Consider the following 20,255-nt stretch of genomic DNA (forward strand, 5'->3'; position numbering starts at 1 on the left):
TTTTTAAACTGAAGTAATTTACAAATCTATTTTAACTTTTTGGCACCAGTTTATCTGAAAATATCTTTTTCACCAGAGTACCCCTTTAAATATATACAGAAATACATAATGGATTAAAATGGTAACACCCTACCTACCCTATATGGGTACACCTGTTACGTCCAGCGCTCCGGCCAGACATGCTGGCCATGAGCACTTTCCTTCTCTGCCCTCCTCAGCCAGCGGGGCCGGGATTCACATTGTGGGACTCGCCCACATGCGAATCCCATCCCGTCACTCACCTCCACTCTCTGCTGTCCCTTCCATCCTCTCGCAGTGCCGGCGCACGCACGCGCTCTGGAGCTTTCAGATTTAAAAGGCCAGTGCGCCCGTAATTATGACAGACACCTGCATCTTTTCTATAAGTATCTGCACCTCCTACTAACCCCTGCCAGATCTTTTGTTTGCCTCAGTGCCTTAGAGAAAGCGTTTTTGTCCTTGCTATACCGTGGTCCAGACCCTTCCATTCCGTGACCTGACCTTGCTCCTATGCCGCCGGCCTATTGACCTTTTGCTACGTCCTTACCTCACACCTGTGCCGCCTGTCCTGACCTTCTGCTATCCAGACCATGAGTTGCTGTATCCCTCCTGTGCCTCGAATCTCAAGTCGTGCCAGGGGTAGCGACCTGGGTGCTGCCTGCCGCAGCAAGTCCTTCCCGCTTTGTGGCGGGCTCTAGTGAAAACCAGCGCCACCTTAGACTCCGCTCCCTGGCACGGCCCACATCATCTACCACACAGGTGCAGGGGATCCACTACTACCCAGAGTGCTACAGCCTACTACCGTGAGTCTTACAACACCTAAGGAAGGAGGAACAAAAAAATCTGAGGGATAGACAATAAGCTACTCGCAGATTGTAATGGCGAACAAATGTAGAAGTGGGCTAGTTTAACATGAATGCAAGGTAAACATAAGTCCAGCCAGCACAAGGTATAATGAACCACCAAGAAGGCAAACTACCAAATATCTGCCATGTAAGAATCCTCCCCAAAAGGTGTGTGTAACCCAACACGCATTCCGCTCCTTCTGAGCTTCATCAGGCAGACTATAAGGTATAATGTGAGGTGACAGTGGTGGTGGTGGTGGTGGTAAGAAAGCATTGTATGTGTGGTGATCCTATTCAGAATGTAATAGCATATGAAGAGGCATGTGACCATATATCATTACTCGTCCTCCTTAACTGGCCCAGTTTCTAGCACACAGGGATGGGTGATGTAAAGTCATAAGATTAAAGAAAATCCCTCCAAGAAGGTAAAATAATTAAAATGTGAATACTGGGAAATCTCTAACCATTTATTTCAGGGGACCAAGACAATCAATTTAGTGTGTTGGGGATAGGTGTGTCTGTTGAATGTACTGATGATGATGATGCAGCATTATGAGGGGATATTACTGTTGATGATGATGATGATGATGAAGCAACATTGTGAAGTGATATCTCTGTTGATGATGAGGATTGGTCTATTGAATGTGATGAAGCATAATAAAGTCACTGTATATACTCGAGTATAAGCCGTCCCGAATATAAGCCGAGGCCCCTAATTTCACCCAAAAACCCAGGAACCCGACTATAAGCCTAGGGTGGGAAATACATCATCCCCCTCATGTCATCATCTAGACCCCCGTCATTAACCCCCTCCCTGTCCTTATCACCCCCGTCATTATCGCCCTCGTCAACATCACCGTGTCATCATCCCCCCCCCCCTTTAATCATCACCGCCTGTCAATCCCTTCTCAGTGGTCTTCAACTTGCGGACCTCAGTGGTCTTCAACCTGCGGATCTGGAGGTCCGCAGGTTTAAGACCACTGTGGCCTTCGTTATCATCCAGACCCCCCTTTTGTTTTCTACTCACCTCCCCTCGGTGGGAAGGAAGGGTGAGCTGGTCCGGGCCGTCCATATTAAACCACCTATGCTGCAGGGACTGTCCGGTAAGGAGGGTTAGATCGTTCCGGGCTGTCCATCTTCACCGGGAGGCCCTCTTCTCCGCTCCGGGCCGGCCCTAGACTAGTGACGTTGCCTTGACGACAACGTGCACAGCAGACGTCCGTGACGCCCCTGCGCATGAAAGTCCCTGCGCGGTGGCGTCAATGCAGCATCACTAGTTTGGGGCCGGCCTGGAGCGGAGAAGAGGGCCTCCCAGTGAAGATGGACAGCCCGCAAAGACTAACCCTCCCCACCGGACGGTCCCTGCAGCATAGGTGGTTGAATATGGACGACCCAGACCAGATCACCCTTCCTTCCCACCGAGGGGAGGGGAGTAGAAAACAAAAGGGGGGTCTGGATGATGACAAAGGCCTCAGTGGTCTTCAACCTGCGGACCTCCAGATGTTTCAAAACTACAACTCCCAGCATGCCCGGACAGCAGTGGTCTTCAACCTGCGGACCTCCAGATGTTTCAAAACTACAACTCCCAGCATGCCCGGACAGCCGATGGCTGTCCGGGCATGCTGGGAGTTGTAGTTTTGCAACATCTGGAGGTCCGCAGGTTAAGGACCACTGAGAAGGTATTGACAGGCGGAGATGGACGGCTGGGACAATCCCCTTTACAGCTAAAGCCAGAAACGTTTTTTTGTTCACTCGAGTGTTATCCGAGGGGGGCGTTTTCAGCACGAAAAACTGTGCTGAAAAACTTGGCTTATACTCAAGTATATACGGTATGTTTCTATTAGTTTTGGTAATGCATTGTGGGGTGGTGTTTCCATTGAGGAGGATGGTGATAATAAATCGGAGGTGATGTGTCCATAGATGATGATGATGATGATGATGATGATACTTATTATGATGGGAAAGCAGTGTGAGGTGATGTGTGTCTATTGTTAATGATGAAGATAAAGCAATGTAGGCGAACATGTTAATTAACGGTGTTATTCTTCCCCAGATGCTCAGTGCGTGGTGGACATCTACGTAAACTATGACTGTGACTTAAATGCTGCTAATATATTTGAACGACTTGTGAATGACTTGTCTAAAATCGCTCAGGGAAGGAGTGGCCACGAGCTGGGAATGACACCTCTACAGGTGAGCGGGGTGATGGGCCATTTGGGGGCTGATGAAAGGGGCATGGGCTGATAACACCTGCCTGGAGCCAGTCTTCTGTACTCTGTCGATCTCCTCCTTTTGTATCACATGTTTGGTTAATTTTTTGTTGCACGCAGTTCTGCTGCAGCGTTTTAATGTACCCCTAGTGTGACCAGCCCATAGACCAGTGTTTAACAACCAGGGTGCCTCCAGCTGTTGCAGAGCTACAACTCCCAGCATGGCCGGACAGCCAAAGGCTGTCCGGCCATGCTGGGAGTTGTAGTTTTGCAACAGCTGGAGGCACCCTGGTTGGGAAACACTGCCATAGACACTGCACTATGATTTGTTGGATCTGGTATTATGTATTGAAGGAATGATAACCATCACAGTCGAGAGATTATAACTGTACAGGGGAGCCGCAGATACCAATGACATATATACAAGGTTCTCAGCACTGGAGATATGTGACATAATGGAGTATTACAATCAGCTTCTCAAAGCACTGAAATGGCTGAAGGGAGCAATAGGTTGTATTTACCTGCCCATAATAATGTTTAGATGTCTGATAACAGAATACAATAGTTTGTACTTGCCCAGCACATGGGGTGAGAGATGAGAAATAGTATAGTCTGTGGGCAGCTGTGGTGGACCAAAGGGTCTGTAAATTGTGGTATGCTCATTGTGGTATTCTAAGGGGCCTGAATCTGTAGTGCATTTATTGTGATCATCCAGGGACACTGTAATCCAACACACTTACTGTCTTTGCAGGAGCTCAGTCTCAGGAAGAAAGGTCTGGACTGCCTGGTGTCCATCCTGAAGTGTATGGTGGAGTGGAGCAAGGACCTGTATGTCAACCCCAACCATCAGTCCAGCCTAGGTAAGGTGCCACTTCCCCTTCCTCCCTAAGGATGGTGTAAAGCTAGACATACACTTTTGACATATGGTAGTTGAATTTAACGGATTTCTGAGGAATCAATCTTTAAATGTGTTTAGAGGCCTATTGACTCTCCCCTGACTGCAGATGTTAGTTGAGAGAAGGATTGGACATTTTTTTATTTAAAGGGGTTATCCAGGAAAAAAACTTTTTTTTATATATATATATCAACTGGCTTCAGAAAGTTAAACAGATTTGTAAATTACTTCTATTAAAAAATCTTAATCCTTTCAGTACTTATGAGCTTCTGAAGTTGAGGTTGTTCTTTTTTGTCTAAGTGATCTCTGATGACACGTGTCTCGGGAAACACCCAGTTTAGAAGCAAATCCCCATAGTAAATATCTTCTTAACTGGGCGTTTCCCAAGACACGTGTCATCAGAGAGAACTTAGACAGAAAAGAACAGAAGCTCATAAGTACTGAAAGGATTAAGATTTTTTAATAGAAGTAATTTACAAATCTGTTTAACTTTCTGGAGCCAGTTGATATGTATAAAACAAGTTTTTTCCTGGAATACCCCTTTAATCTGCATGATCCTTTTGTTCTTAGGAAGATAAGAGGCCACCACAAGAACCGTCTAGCGCACCCTCTCTCCATACAGAAAACGTGCAATTTTGGCTGACCATAGCATTCATGTGTATGGGAGGATGAGGAAAGAAATCTGTCAGCAGAATGAGCATCCAGCTGACATCTATCTTATGTGTGTGGCTGTAATGCTAACCTACCAGAAGTATTGCTGCAATTTAATATGTTTCATCCCAGCTCAGCTGCATCCTCTTATCAGCTCTCAGGCCAATCCCCACCAAATTATACACTTTATGTTCCTCTTTGTGTCCCTCTTCCCCATTTATAGTGTACTGCTTAAAAATCCCAAGGAGACAGGCTGAAACTTTATCACATAGGGATACACTGAGATTCTATAGTGTGAGCTAGAGAACTGAAGTTCTATGTCACTGGTCTATCAAAAGGAGACAGGCTGAAGCTGCATCTCATAGGAATACACCAAGACAGTAGGGCAGGGGTTCTTAACTGTTTTTAATAAGGGTCTGCTTATGCATGTCTGCCATCTAGTGAAGGTCCAAGCTGAACGCTAAGGCCTGGTTCACCTAGCGGCCATAATGCCATGCAAGAGAAAGGCACTGCTTGTTGTAGAACATAATTTTCCATAGTAATAAGCCACAGGGTTTAAATGAATGACTGAAGTGTGGAACATGTAAATCTGCTGTTCCCTGTATGACCTGAGTGTTTTCACGTACTGTGCTCCTAAATATAATTCAGTGGTCCCTCAAGTTACAATGGTCGTCCTGGAACCAATTAATATTGTATGTTGAGACCATAACTCTATGGAAACCTGGTAATTGGTTCTGAAGCCATCAAAATGTCATCCAAAAATAGGAAAAAGTGAGGATTGAACAAAAATAAGTAGATAACTAATATAGATAAAGCAAATCCTTATATATAAAAGTAATAAAGATCTGCTGGGAGCTGTAAATCACTGTCTATGTAGAGGACAGGAGCTTCTTCAGGGTCCTGTATAGTACAAGCAATGTCCTAAAAAAGTAAAATGGAGCCGCCCTTACTTCAAAGGAGCAGCTAACTGTGGCACAGGTAAATAGTACAGAACATGTAATACCTCCCTGTACTGTAGGGGGCGCTACCAGAAATGAATTCAGTGCATACGCTTCAGTAATTCAGGTGTTTTACCAGTGAATGCCCATTCTGATTGGTCAGTTCTTCCAGCCATTGACACGTTTTGCAGATCTGGACTGGACCTTAGCATTATATGTTGAGTCTGGTTTCAAGTTACAATGGTACTGAAAAGACCATTGTCTGTTGAAACTATTGTATGTTGAGGAATCACTGTACTGCTGCACACTGTGCCCCTGGTATAATACTGCAATATGCTATGCCCCCATATATAATATTGCCAAACACTGTGCCTTGAACTGAATAATTGTACCTCTGTGTCCCTTAAAACAATAAATGATGCCACTATGCCCCCACATGAACTGTGCCGCTATGCCCCCTATGAACTGTGCACTCACGGGAGACAATGGGGGAACGTAGGAAGGTGAGCTAAAGTTTTTGTTTTTGCAGCCTGGGCACAGGGGAAGGTAAAAGTTTTCCACCATATTTCTCCTTTATATCATTTCCTGTGTCTCTCCAGCTGATGAAAACAACAACTCTCATCATGCAAAGATAGAAAGTCATGATTGGAGCTGTATTTCTGCAACAACTGGAGAGTCATAGGTGGCGGTACACAAGACTTCACCTGAGGATGCTGGCGGTCTGGATGACTGGCAGACGCCATCCGCCAGTTGAGTTCCACTGCTCTAGGGTATGGGTTAGGGGATATAGGTTCCCAATCACTGAGTTGCCCGCTACCTCTTGATAACGCTACGTCGTAGCGAAACATGTTGAGGGGGGCAGAGTGGATATTTTAAACATGGCAGCGCTCCTGCTCCTAAGCATTAACCCTGTATGACCTGCAGGCATACAGGATAGCTGCACTCACAAGCAAGGAGGAAATTAGCAGAGAAGTCTGCTCTGGAAATTCAATAATCAAAAGGATAATTTGGAGCAAACAGCGCTGTTTGATTTTAATATAACATGTGTAGAAACCAATAAAGCTTATGGGAATTTTAATCACAACAAGTAGTATATGGGAAATTAGGGTTTTTTTGGATTCCCAAAGGGGAATCTATTGGAAATAAACATATAAATTTAACCCTCCATATGCTGGTCTTACCAGGTATGCCCAATCACTGATGGTCTCATCACAGATCTAATCTGCAGGAAGTGACAGAAGTTCCTTCTGCCTTTGCAAAGCCAGAGAAGTCAATGGATATGAAGGCTGTTATGAGAGAGCCATATCTGTGGTGAAGAAGAAATTAAGATGACAAACATGTAAATGACCCTTCATATTGTGCCTGAGGGCAGTAGGTGCATGTTGTTGAGATTAAGCAAAGCTATATTCCCTCCCCGCTATCATGTGACTCAGTGTTACAAGGTCTCAGGTGCAAGTCAACATTTACGTCAATTGCCGACTCCTGCTGTATGAAGCGTTCTCAGGAGCTGAGCGCTCTTCATTACCTGGTGGTTTCTGGTTGCTATCAGCAACCGGGAGCCCCCAGCTGATACCTGTCATTAACCTTTTAGACGCTGCAATCAAAGTTGATTTTGGCATCTAAAATGGGAAAAATCAATCTGCGGTAGCTTAGTGGAGCTGATCGGGCACCTGTGGCAAAATTGCGAGGTCCTGATCAGCTGAGGCCTTACCTGCCTCCTCGCCATCCGGTCAGCACTGCAATGCTCCAGAAAGCCATGACAAACTGGAGCAATGAAATGCCAATGACACTGATCGATGCTGTTCTATGGAGCAGCAATATTCAGTGTTTGCAGTCCAAAGATTGCAAACCATTTCCCTTTTTTTTTCAAATAAAATATTGTAAAAAAAAAAAAAAAACAATATGTGGTATCGTCATGTGTGTAAATGTCCAAAGTATTAAAATATAAAGTTAAATATACTACACAGTCAATGGCATACACATAATAACAATGCCATAGTCCCAAATTTTAGGTCACTTCATATACCATAAAAAATTTATAAAAACCGATCAAAAAGTCCCATCAAAACGATAAAACTACAGAACACATCGCAAAAAATTAGCTCTCCTACATCACAGTATATGGAAAAATAAAAAAGTTATAGGGATCAGAAGAGGCCAATTTTAAGCAAGTATAAATAAATAAATATAAATATGGTTATCATTGTAATCATATGGAACCACAGGATAAAGATTTTTTACTGAAAAGTACACTGCTTAGAAATGGAAGCCCCCAAAAGTTACATAATAATGTTTTTTCGGTTGTTTTTTTTTTTTTTTGTTTTTTTTTTCAATTTTGCTCCACAAATAATTTTGTTTTTGTTTTGCAGTAGATTTTGTTATGAAATGATTGATGTCATTACAAATTACAATTGGTGGCGCAAAATACAAACCCACATCTGTAGGTAGAAAATTGAAAGTGATATTATTATTAGAAGGGGTGGAGGAAAAAAGTTGGAAAATTTAAATTGACCCGGTTCTTAGGGGGTTAAATTTGGTGTTATCGCTCACACTTTCAAATACTGGTCATTTTAAGGTCAACTTGGCACCTCATTGCAAAGAACTATATGAGGATCTGAAAAAATAAATTGTTGCTCTACATAAATATGGCCTAGGCTATAAGAAAATTAATAAGAGCCTAAAACTGAGCTGCAACACGGTGGGCAAAATAATACAGCTGTTTCACATGAAAGGTTCCACTCAGAACAAGCATGTGCTAAGCATCAATTCCAGAGGCTGTCTTTGGGAAACAGACATATGCGTGCTGCCAGTATTGCTGCAGAGGTTTAAGGGGTGGGAGTGTGCAATAACATTAAAAGGGTTATCCAGGAATAGAAAAACTGAGGGAATTTCTTCTAAAACGCTCCCTGTCTGTCTCCAGGTTGTGTGTGGTATTACAACTTGGCTCCATTCACTTACATGGTACTAAGCTGCAGAACCACACCCAACCTGGAGACAGACATGGAGTGGTTTTGGAAATAAATTACCTCTGTTTTTCAATTCCTGGATAACCCTTTTAAGTTCAGGGACAATCCTTTTTTTTTTTTTTTTTTTTTTTTTTTTTTTTTTTTCCTGGCCAGTTTTATTTTTTAATTTTTTTTTAAATGATTCTGTTGAATCATAGTTCAAAAGCAAAGTCTGATGTGTTAATTTCATAACATTTTTATTCATTTTGTCAGTTTCAAATTATTTCGGGAAGAATTGTGGGTTTTTCTGTCTTTAACAGAAGCGTACCAACAATTTAATCCATGTTTGTGTATGTAATTTCTTCTATTACAGGTCAAGAGAAATCCTCTGATTTTGAAGGTGGAGAAAATAAAACCCCAGAAATCTTGGGGCACAGAAGCAGCCCAAGCTCTCTGGACTCCACTGCCTCCTCTGGCATCAGTAGCGCACCGTCCTCCGTCCCTGACGACCCGGAACAGTTTGAAGTGATCAAACAACAGAAGGAGATTATCGAGCATGGCATTGAGCTGTGAGCAGATGGGCGGGCTCATGGATGCAATGGGGGGAGTCCCATTTGCCCTTTGCAAGTTCTAAGCTCTTTTTTTAATTTTTTTATAGATTTAACAAGAAACCAAAGAGAGGAATCCAGTATCTGCAGGAACAGGGCATGCTGGGGACCACCCCACAGGACATTGCACAGCTCCTGCACCAGGAGGAGCGCCTGGACTTTGTAAGTGGCATATCTGTTCATTGTATTGTACAAAGTTATTAAATGAAGCCTATCAGTTTAGATATGGGACCCTCCCCGAAGGCAGCAAAATATAGCAACAGACATGCTGTTTCCAGGGGGTCTGTCGCTTATTCCAATACATAGACCATTGTTGGAGACCTTGTTAAGGACAAAGTGCACACCTGGCACTACAGCAGAAGAGTCACCAGTATTCATGAGGGGCTGCTGACCCCACCCACTAATGATTGCCACTTATGCATAGAAAACAGTGTGTCTGTCGCTTTATGCTGCACTCATCGTCAGGAGTAAAACAGTTCAGACATTCTTCTTTTATTTTCAGCTCGTGCAGTGTAGAGGTCACACTGAGATTCTGACACTGAGTAAAGGGAGCAGTACTGCACACTTTATAAGGAATATAATCTGATATTTGTAGGAGACAACTTCTCCATTCCCCCAGGCATTCACTGTAGGCACATTGAGGGGCATTTATCAAATGTCAACTTGCTTTTTGGTCACTTTAGACCAAAAAAAGTTACCGGTAAAGTGGCGTCCATGCTCCAAATTTATCAAATGGCGCACGGATGATGATGCCCTGGTTAAATTTTGCAGAGCAGTGGCAGGCTGTGCCACAATTGTATTAAAATGTCGCACAGACTTCAATACAATTGTCGCATGGAGTGCTATAGGGCAGGGTTGAAATGCCCTTTGATTTCTCTATCGGCTCCATTGGGGGACACAGACCGTGAGCGTATGCTGCTGTCTCTAAGGAGGGCAGGGTGACCACTGCACAAATTGATCTAAGTCAGATCACTTTGTGGTCATAAAAATGTAATATTTTAAATGAAATGTCGCATGAAAAGTCACACGGGATCAGCCTGCAACTTTTCCTGCGACAAATTTAGACAAAAAAGCCATCTAAATTGTTTGATAAATTCCCCTCATATAGTTCCATATGTTCATCCCATAATATTTCTAGAATGTGTAGTAACCTCAAGATCAATGGTGGACCAGTAACAGGGTTCTACCACACTGCTGACAAGGACAATAATGTTCTCCTTGGATATTACATCTGCATAGCTGGATAGAAGATTTCTTGTGCAGAGAAGATCTGTAATGATGCTGTAGCACTTATAACTATTTCCTGCCGGTTCTTTTCTTAGCTTAGTGCTTTCCTTCTTTTTGACTTAGACGATGATCGGAGAGTTTTTGGGAGAAAACAACCGCTTTAACAGAGAAACGATGTACGCTTATGTAGACCAGCTGGACTTTTGTGACACAGACTTTGTGTCTGCTCTGCGACTCTTCTTGGAAGGCTTTCGTCTGCCTGGAGAAGCTCAGAAAATTGACCGTCTCATGGAGAAGTTTGCAGCCAGATACCTGGAATGTAATCAGGGGTAAGATATGCAAGGATATATATATACTGCTCGGTTGTGTCATGTGACAGGGTGCTGGTACTAGCTGAGCCCATGTGTTCTCTCGTCGCAGACAGACATTGTTTGCCAGCGCTGACACAGCCTATGTCCTCGCCTATTCCATCATCATGCTGACTACAGATCTGCACAGTCCTCAGGTGATTATTACCTACAGGAATGCAGGGAATATGTCCTCTGGTGTGACCACTGAAGTGACAATCTTATTTTTATTAACAGGTGAAGAATAAAATGACAAAGGAGCAATATATTAAAATGAACCGTGGTATCAATGATAGCAAGGACCTTCCTGAGGAATATCTTTCCAATATTTTTGATGAGATTGAAGATAAGAAGATTGCAATGAAAGAGACGAAGGAGCATACCATTGCTAACAAATCCACAAAACAAGGTTAGTGATGAATATATGTGCTGAGTATATGTCAGTAATGGGGGCGGGGCGGTGACAACCTCTCAAACATGATATACAGTCTAGTTGTCATCAGTAATAGATGTATAGCTGTTACTATAGTATAAGGTGTGTGATTCTCATGTTTGTTCCCGATGTCATTATATTTATATCAGTGATGTCATACAGGGGATGTGGGGGATATCTTGTTCTCATTCTCAGGTGCTGCTAGTGAAAAGGAACGTCGGTTGCTGTACAACATGGAAATGGAGCAGATGGCGAAAACTGCCAAGGCTCTTATGGAGGCTGTGTGCCATGCCAAGGCACCATTTACCAGTGCCACCCACCTGGAGCATGTCAGGCCCATGTTTAAGGTAAGTAAAGATTTTATTCATGTGCGCAGGACAGGTCAGGATTCTCTTTTTTTATGTCTGGAATTCTCTGCAGCTTGTGTGGACGCCACTCCTGGCTGCTTACAGCATTGGTCTCCAGGATTGTGATGATAATGAAGTGACCAACCTTTGTTTGGAAGGGATCCGCTGTGCTATCAGGATATCGTGTATCTTTGGCATGCAGGTCAGTTGTCTCTAGGGGCTATATTGCTCTTAAGTTCTTTGTTCTCTCCATTATAGCCTCTGCCTGGCACTATGCCTTTAGTTATAGCCAGGTTATCACCATGCCTGTTTGCTAGTGGGCATTGTGGACTTCAGCTTTTCTTACATCTGACTTGATTTCACTTTATCCGGGCAGCTGGAAAGAGATGCATATGTCCAGGCTCTGGCTCGTTTCTCTCTGCTGACGGCCAGCTCTAGCATCACAGAAATGAAGCAGAAGAACATTGACACCATCAAAACTCTCATCACCGTGGCTCATACTGATGGCAACTACCTGGCTAATTCATGGCATGAGGTTAGTGGTGCCCCTCTCATAGAAGAAGCCTTGCATGACCACATAGCACACAACCTGCTCCTCATGGTGTACAGCCATGCTTAGAGATTTGTGTGCACTGTTATAGGTTCTGAAGTGCATCAGTCAGCTAGAACTGGCCCAGCTCATCGGTACAGGTGTAAAAACGTGCTATATCTCAGCAAGTGGCCGAGAACGGGAAGGTATTATTAAAAGCCACACCAGTGGAGGAGAGGAGTTCATGAGCCTTGGACTTGGTGAGTTTCCCTTGGTGAGGGTTCCCGGGTGAGAGGGAGGCTTTCTGTCACAATGGTATTCTTATAGCTGCTCTTTTCTAGGCACATTGGTCGGCAGTGGAGTTGATAAGAAACAAATGGCCAGCTTCCAGGAGTCTGTTGGAGAGACAAGCTCACAGAGTGTAGTGGTCGCTGTAGACAGGTGAGGATACATTTGATCTCCTGTACACCCACAATATTAGTGCCAGGGGTTCAGAATAGTTTTTTATCTCCTAATTTAAGTATTGGACACATTTGTTTCAGTAGTAATAATAGGACTTGCTTGGTTTTGCAGGATCTTTACTGGCTCCACACGGCTGGATGGCTATGCCATTGGTATGTATGAGCACTCAAAGTATAGGAGTCTCCGCTGAGGGTTTCGATCAGCATGCTGTGACAGCGCTGCTCTTGCCTCCTTTGTCTTTCAGTTGACTTTGTGCGCTGGTTGTGTGCGGTGTCTATGGATGAACTGGCCTCCATCCACCAGCCTCGCATGTTCAGCCTCCAGAAGATAGTGGAAATCTCATACTATAACATGAACCGCATTCGACTTCAGTGGTCAAGGATATGGCAAGTGATTGGCGACCATTTCAACAAGGTGGTTATAGTTGTTACTCTGTGTTCTGTACCGTGGAGGAGGGGGGAGCTGTATTAGATTATATGTTTGGGATGTTTGATGAAGTAGTGGGAGTTATGGGTTTAAAGGGGTACTCCACTGCCCCAGCATTCAGAACATTTTGTTCCGAATGCTGGATGTGGGCTGCAGGGGTCGTGACGTATTGACCACACCCCTTGTGATGTCATGTCATGCCCCTCAATGCAAGTCTATGGGAGTGGGCGTGGCCAATACATTCTGAATGCTGGGGCAGTGGAGTACCCCTTTAAGGCTTGCAATAGCCACGTCATCACTATCCAATGTTGTCATTTGTGGGGTGTCATAAAAGCTACATATGTGTGTGATCTCCTTAGATATCATGTGACTACTCCACCCAGGTCCCCTGTATGTGGTTCATGGACTGCTTAGTGATGAGGTCACCTCATGCCTGGTGATGCTAGTAGCCATATTTTGTACATGCAGAGGATTGAAGAACATGATGTGCTGCCTGGATCCTAATCATTTTATATTTGGAGCTTGTGATGCTATATTTCTAAGTCCCAGTGAATGATCCATGGTTTGTTTCTCTCTGACAGGTTGGCTGCAATCCTAATGAAGATGTTGCCATATTTGCTGTGGATTCTCTTAGGCAGTTATCCATGAAGTTTCTGGAAAAAGATGAGTTGGCTAATTTTCGCTTTCAGAAGGATTTCTTGCGGCCTTTTGAGCACATTATGAAGAAAAACAGGTGACTGTTTCAGGTGTCATTGCATCCTTTGGTTGTGCTCTGGGCTGTAAGTCTAATCTCTTTTCGGTCTCTAGGTCCCCCACTATTCGGGACATGGTGATCCGCTGCCTGGCACAGATGGTGAACATGCAGGCTGGGAACATCCGTTCTGGCTGGAAGAACATATTTGCAGTATTTTATCAGGCGGCTTCGGACACCAATGGAAACCTTGTGGAGCTAACATTCCAGACTGTGAACCACATTGTCAGTAAGTCAAGAGTCTTGTTTTGGTACGTATCTGCCTGATGGCTGTGGGCTTGTAATAAGTCTGTCTTTCTTCTCAGCCAATGTTTTTCAGCAACACTTCCCAGCAGCCATTGACTCTTTCCAGGATGCAGTGAAGTGTCTGTCAGAGTTTGCTTGTAACTCTGCTTTCCCAGACACCAGCATGGAGGCCATTAGACTTATCCGTTACTGTGCGAAGTATGTCTCCGACAAGCCTCAGGTGGGTGGTGTTTGGCACTGATCTCTGTTTTTGCACCATGCTCTGTTGAGGGTCCTCTGCACGAGGGTCCCACCACTGAATACATCACTGACTTAATATTATGTATTTGTGGTCTGTAGATGCTGATATATTATCCTTTTCCAGAGAGATAATTCATAAACTTATCCAGTTAATGTTTATGGGATATTTATCTTTTACAGGCACTGAGGGAGTATACTAGCGATGACATGAATGTGGCCCCCGGGGACAGGGTCTGGGTCCGTGGCTGGTTTCCTATTTTGTTTGAGCTTTCCTGCATCATCAATAGGTGTAAACTGGATGTACGAACAAGGTACTATATGACGGCCTCTTGGTGTCTGCATTTTAGAGAAATAACTCTCTTCAGTGTAAGCACCCCTGCCGAAATCTTCTAATGTCTCAGCTTACTCTAGATATTGGGAACAAATACAGTTTTGATAACATTTTCTGAGAAGTTCAGCTATAAGAAAGTAATATTGTAGGAGATCTTGTAGAAATTATCCTTTTTTCTTTACATGGTTTTAAGCTGTAATGTTCTTTCGTATGTTTTTACTTTTGTTAACTTCATTCTTGCTCCTTTTGCAGAGGCCTCACCGTCATGTTTGAGATTATGAAAAGTTATGGGCACACCTTCGAAAACCACTGGTGGCATGACCTGTTCCGCATTGTTTTCCGAATATTTGACAATATGAAACTTCCAGAGCAGCAAACAGAGGTGAGAAGACGACAAACCAGATCTGTTCATCCACTGTAGTTTTAATATTACTGGGCCTCCTGTACTTAGGAGCATGGCATGTGCCCCCTATATTACCAGAAGCAGCTCAATAGGACAGTGAAATCCTGATCATCCAAAGTATGGCAAAACTAGTCCCGGTTTCTGGTTCTTCCTTAAGACAGGTGTTATGGCCCTAAAGCCCATGGTAACATCTACACTATAGGGTGTACAGTACTGGAGCCTGAAGACATCACATTTTTTTTACAATGGTGCACAGACATTGTCATTCAGACATCATACTAGCACTTCATGTATGTGTGTATAAACTCAAAAAGGATGCAGGAAGTACTTATACGCCCTGGCTGCCTGGTATTTGGTGCACCGTATGTACTGAATCTCTACCAGATACTGAAGCGAGCGCAGGAGCCAGTGACTCGCCGCTAATGGCAGACATCAGGAATTATGTTGATGTCCACTATTAACCTCTCAGATACCATGATCAATACGGATTACGAAATCTAAAGTATTAGGGGGCTTTAAGAGACTTATTGAACCACCCGTGGTGTGAGAGCGGGATTCCTAAGAAATTTACAGGGGGTCAGAATAGAGCAATTTTAAACTTAAACTTATTTTGTTAAAAAAGCTTGTGTTGTTTTAAAAGTAGTTCAATACAAAAGCATGTAACCATGTATATGATTTTAATAATATTAACACACGGAATAAAGAGAATATGTCAGCTTTACCATAAAGTGCATTATGTAAAAACAAACCACAACCCACCCCCACCCCTCCATGTTGCAAAATTGCAGGTTTTTTTTTTTTTTTTTCAGTTTCCCACCACAAATACTATTATTTTTGGTTGCACCTTTCTGTTAATGCTAAAATCAAAGGTGTCATTACAAAGTACAATTGGTCGCACAGAAAAACCTCAAAGAAGCGAAAGTCCTGATATGGGTCTGTGGATAAAAAAATTAAGTGTTATGGCTCTTAAAAGCAGAGAAGGAAAAAATTAAAATTGTCTGTGTCCTCATATAGATGTGCAGTTTGGTATTTCTGATAATGATGTACATTGAGGATTTAAGGCTGCAGGACTGTGAATATCCCTTTGGTCCTGTTGTGGTGAATCTGCAGCTATAGTGTGAGTCTTTGTGGTGAACCTAATTCTTTTTTTCTTGGTAGAAATCGGAGTGGATGACCACAACGTGTAACCATGCTCTCTACGCTATTTGTGATGTCTTTACCCAATTCTATGAGGCCTTGAACAGTGTTCTGCTCTCGGATATCTTTACCCAGCTACACTGGTGTGTGAAACAAGGTGCGAGCTGCGTCCTCTGATGTCTAGTATATGTCATTTATATATAGAGGAAGGTTTTGTGCAGGTGTAATGAAAATTGCTCGTTCGGCTTCATTGAGTGACACAGACCTTGGGTATATGCTTCTGCCACTAGGAGGCTGACTCTAGGCAACAAAAGAAAGTCGGCCCCTCCCAGCAGGATATACCCCGCCTACAGACTCCTAGCTATCAGTTTTAGCTTAGTGTCCGTAGGAGGCCGACACACCTCTGAAGTTCTCCAGACCTGGTCTCTTATTTTCTTATTTTTTAGTTTAGGGACGTGTATATAGATTTTTTTTTCTCCCTTCATTTCTCTCTTTTTAGGTGGGGTCTCTGGAGCATAGCACTCACTGTTCCGCCATTTGCGAAGAAGGGGCACAGTGATCAAGTTATGCACTGTCAAACCCTTCCCGCCACCGGTCAGCGCCTGGGGTTGCACCTTTGGGTCCTACCTACCCTGCTCCTCTCGCTGTCTCAGCCCGGCACGATGCAGGTGTATAATAGCTAACTGAAGACTTCAGTATGTAAGCTTTCCCTGGACAAGGTGAGTATTTCCTTCTCTTTTCCTTCTCCCTCCCCCTCTCTTTTTTCCTAGGAATCTATCTTTTATTCAGGATTATCAACCTGTAGTTCCCCTGTTTTGGGCCCACTCCTTTTTATTCATTCTAGGTACAGTTCCTGCTTGGCCATTCTGAAGCCAGGGGACAGAAGCAGTGGTGCAGAGGGCATTGTTACTGTGTTTATTCACTGGGGCATTTTTAAAGCCTTACAGTTTTCAGGCGGCTGCGCTATGTGCGCACGGCTGTCATTTTTCTTTCGCTTCGGCTGCCTCCACGTGTGAGGCGACCGGAGTGTCGGGGTCCTTAATTGAGGCCGCAGCTGCGGTCTAATCGCGGCACTTAGCTCCACCCACTCCCCGCCAGCCAGCATTTCGGCGCAGGCGCAGTTTCCCTATTCTCAGGACCTGATTGCGAAATGGACATCCTCCGGTTTCCCATTTGTCGAAAACAACTACTCTACTTTTGGTGGATGTAGCATCCTTTAAGGACCCGGCGGACAAGAGGATTGAAAATCTGGCTAAATTCGCCTTTGAAGCGGCGGGTTCATCTTTGACTTCGCTTCTGCTTGGGTGTCCAAAGCCCTTTCTGTCTGGGTTTCCCAGCTCCGCCAGGGCATTTTGTCCTGGGCACCTACGGAAGATTTGGCGGATCTTGCACTTCAACTCTCCAACGCCGCTTCAAAGAAATCTCTCACTGAGCTTCCTTTCTCTGGGACCTGATTCTTCGGGGAAACGCCTGGATGAGATTATCTCCGAGGCTACTGGAGGTAAGAGCGCCTTATTGCCGCAGAAGAAGTCTCGCCGTACTGATTACGGATAGCTTTTTTTGATCCCGCCATCCGCGCTCTCCTTCCTTGGCGGTAGCTTTTCGGATCGTGCTTCGGACCCTTCTTGCTCAGGGAGTGATCGTCCCAGTTCCTCCCAAGAAGCGTTTTTCGGGGTTCTATTCCAATCTGTTCGTCATCTTCAAGAAAGGGGGTTCCGTCTGCCTGATCCTGGATATGTAGCTCCTCAATCTTCACCTATTCCTGCGTCATTTCCATTTGGAGCCTCTCCGTTCTGTGGTGGCATCCATGGATTAAGGGGATTTTCTTTCCTTGGTGGATATCAGAGACTCTTACCTTCACATCCCCATTTTTCCGGCGCATCAGCGCTATATCCGCTTCGCAGTTCCGGAGGGCCATTTTCAGTTTGTGGCCCTTCCTTTTGGCCTGGCCAGAGCCCCAAGGGTCTTCACCAAGGTCCTGGCGGCAGTGATCGCCATTCTGCGAGCCTGGGGTGTGTCCTTGATCTCCTACCTTGACGACCTCCTTGTCAAGGCTCCAACCAGGGCCCAGAATCAAGAGTCTCCGTCCCACTCTTCAGACCTTGTCCCGTTTCAGCTAGGTGTTCAATAAGGACAAGTCCAATCTGATTCCTACCCAGTCTCTCTGATCTTTTTGGGACTCCAGTTCGACACAGCAATCGCCCGGATTCGGCTTCTGCCGGACAAGCGCCGCGCTCTGTCATCAGGAGTTCGTCTTCTCCGTCGTCCAGTTTCCATTCTGTTGTGCATTGAAGCCCTGGATCAGATGGTGACGGCCATGGAAGCTGTTCCTTTCGTCCAGTTTCATTGTTGACCTCTTTAGATTTCTCTTCTGTCCTGGTGGGACAAGTCTCCACTATACCTCGATAGCAGGATTATTCTTCCCCCAGGACTTGCCAGTCCCTCCTGTGGTGGCTTTGGTCTCCTTTGACAGGGGCGATCTTTTCTGCCCCTCCACTGGCAGGTCATCACGACGGATGCCAGTCTCAGCGGTTGGGGGGGTAGTCTTCAGAGATTGGACGGTCCAGGGCAGATGGTCCTCTCAGGAAGCCCTCCTCCCCATCAATATCCTGGAATTTCTGGCAATTTATCTTTGCCTCCTCCATTGGAAGCGCCTTCTCCGGGACAGTCCTGTTCGTGTCCAGTCGGACAACTCCACGGCTGTGGCACATGTCAATCACCAGGTTGGCACTTGCAGTCCCGCAGTGATGACCGAGGTCTCCAGGATCCTTCTCTGGGCAGAAATCAGGGTTACCTCCATCTTGGCGATTCACATTCCGAGGGTAGAAAATTGGGAGGCGGACTTTCTCAGTCGCTCCTCGGCCGACCCCGGCGAGTGGTCTCTCTTTATCCAGAGGTGTTTGAGGAGACCTGCAACCTCTGGGGCACTCCTTACGTAGACCTCTTTGTGTCCAGCCACAACCAGAAAGTTCCTCACTTCGTTGCAAAGTCCCGAGATCCTCTGGCCTAGCCATAGACGCCCTAGTAATCCCCTGGTCGCACTTCGTCCTTCCCTTTCTCTTCCCTCCTTTTCCTATTCTTGCCCCGGGTCCTGAGGAAGCTCAAAGTGGCTCAGAACTGGCCCAGGCGAGCATGGTACGCCGATGTTGTTCACCTAGTGGACAACGTATCACTGTGCCTCCCAGATCATCCCGACCAGCTCTGTCAGGGTCCCCTTTGCCATCCCAATTTACTGTCGCTATATTTGACGGTGTGGCGGTTGAGACTGCGGTTCTGAGGGCCAGGGAGTTTTCTCCCCAGGTGATCCACACAATAATGAAGGCGCGCAAGCCTTCCTACAAATATTTATCACTGTACTTGGCGGTCCTACTTTTGGTGGTGTGAAGCTCACTCATTCTCCCCAGTTTTGTTCTCCCTTCCACGCCTTCTTTCCTTTTTACAGTCTGGGCTGGAACAATGCTTGGCTCTCAGTTCCCTTGAGGGTCAGATGTCTTCTCTCTCCATTCTCTTACAGAGTCCCCTTGCGTCCGACCCTCACATCCGCACTTTTCTGCAGGGTTTTGCTCATGTGGCTCCACCATACAGATCCCCTGGTTCTCAGTGCCTTGCAGGGTATTCCCTTCGAACCACTCTGGGATGTTTCTCTTCGTATCCTTTCCTGGAAGGTGGCCTTCCTCATTGCGGTCACTTCCATTAGGAGAGTTTCGGAGTTGGCGGCTCTATACTGCCGTACCCCCTACCTGGTTTTACACCAGGACTACGTTGTTTTCCGTCCAGTCTCGTCCTTTTTGCCTAAGGTGGTCTCCGCCTTTCACCTAAATGAGGATTTCGTCGTTCCGTCCTTTTTGTCCAGCTCCGTCCCATCCCAGAGAACGGTTGCTTCATAGTCTTGATGTGGTACGGGCCGTTCAGATTTACCTTTTGGTCACTTCATCCTTTTGCCAGTGTGACTCTGTGCTTATGGAGGGTCGTCGTAAAGGATTTCCTGCTTCAAAGGCGACCATTTCGCATTGGATCCGTTCTCCCATCTCGGAAGCTTACCGCTGCAAAGGGAAGACTCCTCCTTTCCGGGTCTCAGCTCATTCCATTCGTTCCGTCGGGGCCTCCTGGGCTCTCCGCAACAGGGCTTCGGCCTTGCAAGTCTGTAAGGCGGCCACCTGGTCGTCCTTGCACACGTTTACAAAATTTTACCAAGTGCATACCTTTGCATCTGCTGATGCTGGTTTGGGTCGCAAGGTGTTGCAGGCAGCTGTGGCCCAGCCTTCC

General features: G+C 45.2%; 1 protein-coding gene across 3 annotated transcripts in view; it reads left to right on the forward strand.

The window, feature by feature from the left end:
- The window catches only part of ARFGEF2 (ADP ribosylation factor guanine nucleotide exchange factor 2), a 48,574-nt gene that overhangs the window by 20,768 nt on the left and 7,551 nt on the right, over positions 1–20,255 (forward strand). For all 3 annotated transcript variants that reach the window (XM_056548870.1, XM_056548869.1, XM_056548868.1), the window contains exons 12-31: positions 2,917–3,056; positions 3,825–3,933; positions 8,876–9,071; positions 9,161–9,272; positions 10,461–10,666; positions 10,758–10,842; positions 10,922–11,093; positions 11,313–11,464; positions 11,538–11,666; positions 11,841–11,999; positions 12,106–12,253; positions 12,335–12,434; positions 12,567–12,607; positions 12,700–12,869; positions 13,463–13,614; positions 13,689–13,861; positions 13,938–14,098; positions 14,299–14,429; positions 14,702–14,831; positions 16,011–16,146. In XM_056548870.1, the coding sequence (XP_056404845.1) occupies positions 2,917–3,056; positions 3,825–3,933; positions 8,876–9,071; positions 9,161–9,272; positions 10,461–10,666; positions 10,758–10,842; positions 10,922–11,093; positions 11,313–11,464; positions 11,538–11,666; positions 11,841–11,999; positions 12,106–12,253; positions 12,335–12,434; positions 12,567–12,607; positions 12,700–12,869; positions 13,463–13,614; positions 13,689–13,861; positions 13,938–14,098; positions 14,299–14,429; positions 14,702–14,831; positions 16,011–16,146 (2,802 nt within the window). The remainder of the gene's footprint in view (positions 1–2,916; positions 3,057–3,824; positions 3,934–8,875; positions 9,072–9,160; positions 9,273–10,460; positions 10,667–10,757; positions 10,843–10,921; positions 11,094–11,312; positions 11,465–11,537; positions 11,667–11,840; positions 12,000–12,105; positions 12,254–12,334; positions 12,435–12,566; positions 12,608–12,699; positions 12,870–13,462; positions 13,615–13,688; positions 13,862–13,937; positions 14,099–14,298; positions 14,430–14,701; positions 14,832–16,010; positions 16,147–20,255) is intronic.

The sequence above is a fragment of the Hyla sarda genome, chromosome 12 (genome assembly GCF_029499605.1).
Source record: "Hyla sarda isolate aHylSar1 chromosome 12, aHylSar1.hap1, whole genome shotgun sequence".
Lineage (NCBI taxonomy): Eukaryota > Metazoa > Chordata > Amphibia > Anura > Hylidae > Hyla > Hyla sarda.